General features: G+C 49.5%; 1 protein-coding gene across 1 annotated transcript in view; it reads right to left on the bottom strand.

The window, feature by feature from the left end:
• Positions 1-2,797: 2,797 nt before the first annotated feature.
• The window catches only part of LRRC56 (leucine rich repeat containing 56), a 50,401-nt gene continuing 42,316 nt past the window's right edge, over positions 2,798-10,882 (bottom strand). Inside the window, exons 7-12 of the mRNA XM_086472340.1 lie at positions 10,375-10,575; positions 8,824-8,888; positions 7,578-7,708; positions 6,643-6,836; positions 3,720-4,086; positions 2,798-2,984 (exon numbers count right to left, since the gene is read on the bottom strand). Coding sequence (XP_086328466.1) covers positions 2,798-2,984; positions 3,720-4,086; positions 6,643-6,836; positions 7,578-7,708; positions 8,824-8,888; positions 10,375-10,575 — 1,145 coding nt within the window. The remainder of the gene's footprint in view (positions 2,985-3,719; positions 4,087-6,642; positions 6,837-7,577; positions 7,709-8,823; positions 8,889-10,374; positions 10,576-10,882) is intronic.

The raw sequence follows: 10,882 nt of genomic DNA, 5'->3' as shown, positions 1-10,882 counted from the left end.
CTCAGAACTAACGAGCCTTCCTCCACTCTTTGTGCCAAAACCACGTTAACAAGAAGCGTGCGCAGTGGAGGGAAGTCAGGTTCCCTCTGGTGCCACTGCTTTGCTGCCAAGTTGCTTTGCTTTCCTCTCTGTATGCCCAAAACCAGTGTCTGCCCTGCTGGGTAACACAGCTGGAGCTCCACTGCAGGAAAGCAGCACCCAAGAGCGGAGCGTTGTCACTTTGCTGAGCACAGGAGCATCCTTCTCTGGCCTCCTGCCCTGTGCTCCGGGCGTGGGGTCAGCAGTGCAGCTCGAGGCCGAGCACACCTCCCAGATAAGCACACGGCATCCTGCCCACAGGGTCCCGCTGAGAGCAGAGCTTTTGCTTTCCTGCACGTAACCCCAGGGAGAGTGGCATCGAGATGCTGCCCTGCAAGTGCCCCAGGGCCCCCCGCTCCCAGCACTGGAGCTCTGCTGCAGCACAGTGCCACTAAAGCCACAGCGCTTGTGCCAATGGCTTTGCTCCTCAGGCTTTCCAGTCAGCTCTGGACACTAAATCCCCATGGTGTCATCATTAGTGCACAAGAGCACATGGCTTCAAGCCTGTCTTACACACCCACCCCTACCAACACCAGAGAAGGCGCTTGGTCACCAGCCGATGCTGTGACTAGTAGGTACAGCGGACACCTTCCCCTGGCTCTGCACAGACATGCCACCCCACTACCTGGCATGCGACTGCCTTGGTTAGGCCACCCAAGGGGCAGAGTTGGTTTGTAAGCGGTGAGGTGGCTGTTTTGAAGGTCACACACTGCCTGTGCCCCTGAGAGGTATCACTGGGGTACCTGAAGGGAACCTGAAACAGGAAAACCTGAGTTAAAGGGTTTTGACAAAGCCCTCAGTGACTCTTACTTCCCACACACGAGGGCCAAGCTTTTTTTCTGACCTTTTCTCCAAGCCCTCTCCGCCACCACACAGAAGCTCCTTGCCCCGCGCACGCACAGGGCCAAGTTGCGTTTGTCACCAGCCCGGCTCGCGGACGCCTGCCAGAGCCGTACCCAGAGCTCTGTGTCTGCGGGTGCACACGTGCCGACCCATCCACCTGCCCCAGTCTCCACGCACAAAAACTCACTTTGGCTTCTTTTTTTCCTCCTGCCTCTCTGAAATCAAAGATGCAAACTGAGAAGGAGGCTCTGAATACTTGGAGAAGATAGCCCTACCCATCACCCGCTGACAGGGAAGGGCCTGGTTATCACCAGTGCTGCCTGCCAGCGAGGGCTGCGGACTTCAAGCAGGCAGGGAGGGCACAGAGCGCTTCTGAAAACTACGCTGCCACTTGCTTCTCTCTTTTACAAGGTCAGACGGGGGGTTTTTTGGTGATGGTCATGGTCAGTGACACTGGCAAAAAGGCTATTTCAGGAGCCCCTTTAAGGACACAGGCACTGCTGCTGGGTGACTTCTGACAGGAAATCCTGCCTGCATCCACAGCATTGCACAGCAACATGTGCCACAGCGTTTTTATTGATTTTTGATGGATGATTTCCTCTAGGACTCGTCAAAACTGGGCAAACCAGCTTCAAGCTCCAGACTACTTTGTAGGAGAAAGTGGTGCAAGTATCACCATGACAAGAGGAAGTTTTGGGGCTTTCTCTATTATTCTGCTCCTCTCTGGTAAGCTGACCAGTAGAAAGACGACATAAACCAATTCATTAACTCATCATGTAATTACTGTTTCATTAAGCCATTTAAAAATTATGTATCTAACATACAAATTTAAACTGGAAAAAATTGTGATGACACTTGGTTTCAGACTGCAACATCAATAAAGTTATAAGGCCCAGTCATTGGGATCAGCATCTCAGTTTGCAATCACTAAAACAGATGTTTTGAATCTCACATGAATATAAAGCAAATGCCCTATTGAAAAAACAAGAGATTATTCCTTTACTTCCTGGCCTTCTTTTTGCTACAGCATTACTTAAAATTATTCAGTCAGATGGAATTGGAAAGTCTATTTGATCTCAGACAACCAGAGGTGGGATGCCTGGCTCCGGAGGCACATGCAGGGGATGATGCTCTGACAGCTGCTGACAGAGATCAGCTCCGCTAATGCAAGGTCTGTCCGTAGGAAGCGAGAGAAATCCTTCCAGGGCAAACAAACACGTTACTGTTGGGATGAGCCACTTGGTCAGCATTCACTCCCAGAGTGACGCAGGCAGCAGGAACCTGGGGTGCCTGTGAAGGGGTGAGATCCTGTGGGGCACCAGCTCTGAAACCACCCAGCCTGCCTGGGCTCTCCCTCGGGCAGCGCACCCCTCCCTCACAACCCGTTCCAGGCAACGCTTCCTCGCAAGCCCTGGGCTCTGTCCCTGGCACATTCAACATCCAGGAGTGCAAAAGATATGTCGCAGGGCTGCTGCTGGGTCAGGTGGCCGAGCACGAGTGGGAGTGTCCTGCATCCCTTACCTCCTCCCGCCCGCTCCGCGCTCCCCTTATGTCCCAGAGCCGGGCATGGTGTGGGTGAGAGGAAAGACATTAGGACTTGTTCTGTTCTAGCGCGGGAAGGCTGCGAAAATAACCACGTTTTTGTGTAAGAAGAGGTTGATTAGCTCTTCTGTTGATCAGCGTGTGCTCTTTAAAGAAAGCATTTCTAGACCAGCTGGAGCCTTAATTGAGACAAATCATGTCATTTGTTTGAACCGCTCTACTCGCACAGCTCTGCGTTTAGCTTGCAGGAGAAGCTGAAAGACAGCATCCATCCTTCAAGACTGCGCCATGTGCGTGGCTCCAATGCACGCTGCCACCTGGGTGTCTTCCATGACTAGGGGCTCTTGTTCCGAGATGTTGTTGAGGCGGTGGGTCTGTCTGGTAGTGACTGCAGCACAGCCCTGGCAGTCAGGGGCCAAGTGATGTTCATCAGCCCAAACCTCTCCGAGGCTGTGGTGGATGAGCAGACAGCTGGCTGGTGGTGGCTGACCTCTCCAGGAGGGCTCGTGCCTATGGTGGGCCTGAGGAAAAGAGAGAAACACTGCGGTGAAACTGCACTCTTGAGTCTGGGTATCTGCACCCTCCCCACAGCTCTGCTGTCTCCTGCTCTGAAAGTCAAACCAAAAGGTGCCAGGCCTGGGAGCAGCCCAAGGCACAGCAGCTTCCCACACAAGGCATGCGCTCTCTGCCCATACTGCTCTACAATGACTATGTTCACTTCAAAATCAAGGCATCCTGTCACAGCTCCTCAGTTCTGTTTCTTCAAAGAAACTGACCTTACAGGAAGCGGGTTCAGGAATAACCACATTTGGGTGCATGCAACCCTTCTCTAATGCCTGCTTTATTTTCCAAAGCTCTTTCTAACATGAATTAAGTTTCAAGGGAAGAAATGCAAAGTAGGATGTCAGGAGCTTGTCCTGGGGTTTACCTGGGGAGAGTGTTGAACAAGCATCACTACAAGAGAGCTCTGCCACAGACGCAGGCATTGGCGCTGTGTGGGGGACGTGAGAATGGAGCAGTAAGAACACAGGAAAATTCTGGGCTATTATTCAAGAAAATACAAAATTTCCAATGCTCAAGCTATAAGGAACACGAGAAAAAGTTTCATTCAGCCTTACATAGACAAAGGCCAACGTCAGTACAAACAAAAGGAGTCCTTTTTACAGAGCAGGCAGGAGAATCCAGAGACAACACCCAAGTCTGCTTTTTCCTGCCTGAAGCCCCTTCTGGTTTCCCCAGGCGCGCTGCAGGCATACCTGATGCTTGCTGAGCCACCAGCTCCCGGTCCTGACCTAGGTCTTTGCTGGCCGGTGCTCCGTGCAGACTGGTCCTGCCCTCGGGATCCGGCGGCGGCCGGCACGCTGTGCTGGCTCAGGAGAGCAAGCGCCTCATCCAGAGGCTGGGCTGAAGTTTCCTGATGAGCCCTTGCCCGGCATCGCTGTGTCCACTGCCCATCCTCCTCTTGGCTAGGTATTTTTAGGCATCTTATCCTGTGGTTTCTTGTTTTCCAGGGTCTTGCTGCAATACCCATGACAGATGCAGGTGAAGGGCTTTTTGGAGGGGACGGAATGAGACAATGGTTCGGGTTGGAGAACACTGCACCTTCCTGAGCCCGTGCCAAACCTGAAACAGGGCAGGGAGTGCAGTGATTTACCAGTTCACCTCACTCCTGAATGACCAACCCAGGGAACGAAAAGTTTCGGAGAATGCTGTGTGATGGAGCTGGGTGGGCAGACGTGGCCCGGGGCACGCAGTGGTGTTGGCCTTGTTGAACTGCTTCCTCTGACGGCCGCAGCTTTGGGTGGCTCAGCAGCCTCCCTGTTGGTACTGCTGGTGATGGGCCAAGCACGGGAACTGCTCACGAGCCCCGCACAGCTCAGGAGGGACAGACCAGCTCACCCATCCTCCTGTTCTCAGGCAGGATCATACCTGCATCATTCCCGGCCAGTGTTTGCACTGACTTACTTTAAATACCTGAGGACCCCACTGAGTGATCCAAAATTCAAGGCACAGGAATAATAATCACAGATGAGTGGATCCACTTTTTTTTAACCAGAGGCAGAGGTGTAAGAATAACACCTTGAGATTAGCCTTAACATTATGGAGAGTGCTTGACTGCTAGGGAAAATATTGCATTACAAGCAGGGCTGCTATCTGGTGGTTCATATTTTAGCCCATGTAATCCTTAGGCGCAACATACAGAGAAGGAAAATCATCTTGTGGCTGACTTATGAATACAACGTGCAGGCATATTTGCTTAAAACCATTCTATGTATAGCAGGGATCCAAATGCTCCTGTCTATTAAAAAAAACAACTGTACCTAAGCACCCGATGTGCAGGGTCCAGGGTAGGAACACGACCTAAAGAATGTGACACCGAAACCCAGGCCCAGAAACTTCAGCTTTATAGCTCTGAATTGATGGGGGTGTGTTTTACTGCCCAGGTAATGACATAAAACTGATTTAAATTTTCACTGAACAGTTTCCATCACACTATAGGCTTTACAAATATGTAAATTTCCTAGGGTTTTTTAATTTCTTTTTAAGACACTGAAAGACTGGTATACCTGACTCCAGAGCCCAAGATAAGACCCAACAACTTCCAAAGAGTATAAACTATACGGATCTGATCCTGAAACACTTTTACGTAAGAGCAGTTTTGCTCAGATGACTTGTTCCTTTCCTGGTCAGAAGGACTGTTTCCAGCAGCAAGTTCTTCTGTGAGAAAGTCACATTGGGTAGGACACACTTCTCAAGGTAAGTGTTGAGGCATTTGAATACCTCTCCAAACTTAGACACAGTCTCAGGTCACAGAAGTCAAGTGCATTTATTCAGCCTTGCTGAATAGTCTACCAGTTGCTAAAGTTTTCTCAGGTATTTGCTCTGCAAAGGCTACTGTGCTTGTGATTATTTGAATCTTGTTTATTACGGCCCTGGGATTTGGGTCACCTCCCCTGCCCCTTTAGGTAATGCTAGATTTCAAACCACTCCATCAATCTGTAACCAAATCCCAGCAGATTTGGTTACAAGATGGGCAGATCTACGCCCAACCATTTACGTTTATAGTCCTATAGGATGTGACACTACTATACTGTGAGATGCTTGGGGCACGGTCTACTTAATCTACAAAGATGAGAGCATAATAAATCAGACTCAATCTAAATAAATCATATTAAATCTAGAAAAGATCAGATTAAATCTAAAGAGAACATGAGATCATAATCTAAGACTTATGTGGCCACTGGACAACAGACCATTCCTTTAGATTTTTCCAAACAGCTTCTGTTCGTGTTAAGGAGACATTGTTTATATGACTGTTAACATTGAATAGTTTACTGATACTTCTGTTTTTTCCAAAATATATGATATTTTTCCAAATTTTAGTAGATCTGGTTTTGCTCTTGAAAGAAATGTAAAACAAAAATTCTCATGCTAATATTTACTGAGAAAAAAAAAAAGTGATTATTAACAATAGAAACAGATTAAAGTTGTACTTACTTCTGTAAGCTCCTCTACTTGATATGCACTTGGAACGACCATTATTAATGTTTCTAATATTCTTAAATATGATATTCAACCACTAGTGAAGACCAGGAATTCTGCTTTCATTCACATAAATTAAATTCCAGAGAGGCCCCTGGTTTGGTTCCTGAGTAGAAGACCACGTTTCATTTTTAAACTCTTTACTGAATGCGTCCATTTGGTTGCCTATCTTTCCAGAATTCCCAGTTCCCCATTAATTAAACCTTAATCATCAGCTCAGCCATTACTTCCACCAGTGCCAACTGGGGTAAAATACAGCTCAGTTGGAACGACAGTGTTTTAGACTCATCTGGCACTGCCATAAATTAATGGCACAAGGTAAAAGACAGAGGCACATCCTTCCTCTAGACTCGATGCTAAGCTGGTGTAAGACCAGCTTTGTCCCTCTTAATTATACAGACCCGTGCTGAGATATATCAACTGATGGTCACCACTGCCAGCTGCCATGTCCTCCTTACAAACCGGAATGGGTTACTTAGGGTCTGGCTCTGCAAGGACATTTCCAAATTGCTGCTCTAGAGCACAGAAGCCAGATCTCATCCAACACTGCAGTTACTAATACACCTACCTACCAAGGGGTAGTAGCACATGTCACTACCCGATGCTAACCCTTCCCCAGAGGTGTAGGTCCAGTACCTGAGGAAGACTGGGAGAGACAGGAGTGGGAAGAAGAATCGAGTGAAATCCTTTCAACAAGGTCCTCGCCACAGGTCTCCCTCAACTCATCTTCACAGCTGTCAGCCAGGCTACAGTCTTCATCCTCTTCATCATCACTAAGAGTTACCTTCAGTGCTTGGGTGACTTCTTCTTCCTGACCTGTTTGCAGGTACCTGGACAACATCAAGTATCACTCCTTTAGCCTTTGAGTCGTGAATATGCAGCCAGCCAAGTGCAGCCTGGCATGGCCACGCCAGCAGACACCCAGGCAGTGGATCCAGCCACCCGCTGTAAATTCCCACTTTCCTGGAGACACGGAAAATCATTCCCAATGGATCAGCCACCTAAGCTCTCTGTGTCTGATTATCTGAAAGTGTTCTCAAGTTAATCAAGTGAAATGGGGCAGATTTAAAATACCGCACAGTGAAGCTCAGACAAATAAAGCCATTTTTCCTTCCAAAACAACCATTATCTGTCTATGAGATGGGGGAATCTCAGCATAGCGTTATTTTCCTTTCAGCCTTTCATTTGGTTAGGCCAATGTGATACTTGAGAAAACCTTATGTATTTTCACTTCTTTTACTGTCTGAAGGTAGGCAGTCAGGGCCAAGAACGTCTTATCAGTTATGAAAAGTCATTTCCCTGCTCTCGCTACGCAAGCGAGCCCACCCTGCCTATGCTGGTCTTCAGACCCAGAGAGAGGTCAGAGCTTCCCCCAGGTTTCTTCTCCCTTGCCCACTCCGCAGATGCTTCAGTGGGAGGACTGATGGGAGGGTTCCCACCGCAGGGACAGGAAGGGAGGAGGCCAAGACCATCCCCTGAAGCCACCACCAGGTGGCCAAGGAGTTTATTTTACTATTCCAGCAGAAAACAAATGCCCGTTCTATTGCACAACAGTTCTCCCGCGGTCTCACCGCTTGTGCTGCTCTCTCCATACTCTCAGTTCAGAGAACACATCTCCCTGGTGCAGACCTCCTTCTCCTCCAGAGCCGCAAAGGTCTTCAACCCTCAGACCGCAGCGTTTCAAAGGGCTCACTGCAGGTGGCTGCAAAAACGACAGAAGTTCTCTTGATAACCTCCAGAGCTCTCCCCAGCTCTGTTTCTAGACTGTGGATTTTAGAAGGCAGCACAGCCTCCTGTTACTGAGTTTGCAGATCACCCCTCACCATTTTCTTGCTCTTCAGTTTTAAGAAGCCCCATGCCTCAGTCCCACACACTGTTACCGCTCGAGGAACCTGGGGTGGCAGGAACAACAAATGTTGATTTATGTCCTGCTGGTGTATAGGCCTGGATCATCTATACCAACAAGCATATTAAGACCACTACCCCAGAAACGACATCATTCAGCCCATGACCGTAGTCCCCTTTCACATCCCAGTTTATAACAGTCAGTAATTCACTCAAATATTCAAACTGGTTTCAGAAAAGCTTCCAGGGCTCGAGCAGTGGCAGCAGAGAGACAAGGGACGGACACATTTTTTCCAGAAGTTCTTTAACGTCTGTTGTCAGCATGACTTGCTGCTGCTGACAGCGCAGCCATGCAGGTGTCCTGTGCATGCCGTTTCCCTGCTCTGCCACGTGCATCCACCCCGTGTTGAACCTCAGGGCCCACAAAAGCTAACCATGGTGAGCCAGACTGCACCCCTTTACACACGGGTGTCCTCACACTAAGTGACTGCCAAAATGAGCGGGGTGACCCACAGGGATGGAATATCACCCCACTACTAAAAGGAACAAACTTTGGCTTTGTGTTTGTTTAGTCAATAGAAATGACCTTGCAGCATTAGTGTTCTGTTTATGCCAACATCAAAGAAACACTGCTGAAAAAAAGAATCTTTTGCTTAATAGCTTTCGTAGAAACACTGTCACATTTTGCAACCTTGCCTCGGCTTTGCTCAGCCAGGATGACAGGAAACCTGCCGCCAGCAGCCGATATGTGACTTTCCTATGTTCCTTTATGGTTAATCGCTGCTAGCACATGGGCACCTTTATAACATCAGGGCAAGAGACCCTCTGTCCTCCTCAAGGCCAATTGTGTGTTGGGGGGCTTTTGGGCTACAGAAGAGAGTGAGCCACCACAAACCACAGGCGGAGTTTGGTTTATCCCAGGATTTATGGGGGTCACTGGGCAGGAACATGAAGTATACGAGAAAAACATACACCCAGCTTTTGCCTCCTTGCACGAAGGGCCTTAGTGGGGTTCCCACAGATAACTTGACTGAGTCCTAAGAAAAAAGGAAAAAAGAAAATATTTTACTCCAGCATTTAACAAATGGTGCTGTCTTTGAAATCAGTCACCACCATTTCCCACGTACAGGAAGATGTCATGTTTCATGGCATAGGTTCACAGCATCAGCTGGCATGGCCCGACCCTGCTGCTGTGGCAGTTCCTCTGTTTTTACCAGAATCTGTCTCCTCCTGCTCCTGCCCTGCCACCTCCACCGTGCTGGTGCAAACATTGGTGCGGCCACATGGCGAGTCAGATCAGGGAACAGATCCAGACTAAAACTGAATATGCTTTTTGGGGTGCTTTTGGTTTGTTTTGCTGTGTTATTTTTCAGCTGGATCTTGATCAGAATCAGGCTCCCCATGTGGCTACGCAGACGCTCTTGCCAAAACCAGAGACAAGGCAGCAAAGGGGCAGGAAGAAGCAGCGAACATTGGGTGAAACCGTCTCGATCAGCAGTGCTAGCTACCTACAAGTGTATGTGAAATTACTGTCTCATTCCCTGGCAAGCTGTACTTGGTTTCCACGTACCTTCCCGAAAGCCCACTCAGCTGTTTACACTGCATTGCTTCATCAAGTTCATCATCGAGTCCTACCTACAGCAAGCAACTGAGGTGGGACTAGCACCTGAGAGCAGCCCACAACACTGGGAAAACAAACACCATCTTCTGATCTAATATGCACTCTACAGGCCAATGGAGTTGCACCATCGAGGTCTTTCCAGGAGCCAGGGAAGGATGTCTTGGGAAGTGCCAGATACTGTACCAGAAATGAACTCCCTTTCCACCCAGATGTCCCCAGGAGCTGCTAAACTGGCAGTATCCAGCTGGCCAGGGCACGAAGGGCAGTGGCACACCTATTTTGGGCTAGCCTGTAGATCAGGTATGCGAAATCTGACTCCTCTTGTTGAGTGATCCACCCCTGGAAACCCCAAAGAAAGCACTCACTGACAGCAGGGATGCTGCTGCAGTATGAGATTGCAGCGCACGCAGTTTGAGCACCTGATCCAATGGGGAGTGAACGTGCATCACCATGGCTTTCTAGAGGACAACCTTGGACCACGTTCCCATGACTGAATGAGATGTGCCCGCTGACCAAAGTGAGCCCCAGCTAGGCTGACGTGTAATTTAAAGGGCGGAGCAAGACAGCTTTTGACACGGTGTGAAAGGCAACAGCAGCAAGAGAGCACCATTGCAGTACGGGGCGCCACACGCAACGTCAGGAGGGACGGCAGCACGTAACGCATGGGGGTGAGGGGCTGAGGAGGGGGAAGCCCAGATGACTTGCACCTTCTGCTGCAGGGGGAAATAACGGAAAGCCCACGCTAGAGCAGGTGAATCCCATGGAAGAAAGCATATGCCGAACCCGATCTAGCAGCAGCATGGGTGGGTGGTATTCAAAGCACCCAGGCTTTCATTAGCAATACTAACATTCAGAAAGAGGTGGAGGTGTGGGAAAGAACAGGAGTAAAAAACATACATTACCATATGTCAAATCACTGGAGTCATCTTCCGTGAACAGCTCATCAGGAACGGTGGGATCTGGAAGAGGACAGGCATCGTACAAGAGGCGGGCATGGCTAGATCTCCCTGCGTTAGCAGGCCACTGTGTGGTGCCAGGACTGGAAGCTGTCAGGGGTCTTGGGCCACATCCAGACTGCCTTGCTACTGCCCCAAGATACAGATCTAAGAGAGAGGTTTGACTAGTGCGAGCAGTCATGCCAGGCTCCAAACCACACCATCACCATGCACTGCCAATATGGCGACTGCATGCTTGGAGCTGTGGGGGACAGAAAAACATGTCATGCTGGAATAGGCCAAGAAACATGCTGGAAAGGGCCAGGGCTGGAGACAGAGGGCTTCCTGGTGCTGCAGGCAGTGCCCTGCAGCTGTCCTCTGCAGTCGGCGCAACATGGGGACCCCCAACCAAACCAAAGTCCCTCCCCACCCTCCTCCTGGGCACACTCCGCTGCTGGCTGAGCATGGGGTCAGG

This window comes from Leptosomus discolor, chromosome 12 (genome assembly GCF_034619465.1).
Source record: "Leptosomus discolor isolate bLepDis1 chromosome 12, bLepDis1.hap2, whole genome shotgun sequence".
Lineage (NCBI taxonomy): Eukaryota > Metazoa > Chordata > Aves > Leptosomiformes > Leptosomidae > Leptosomus > Leptosomus discolor.
This window is presented reverse-complemented; position numbering and strand designations above follow the sequence as displayed.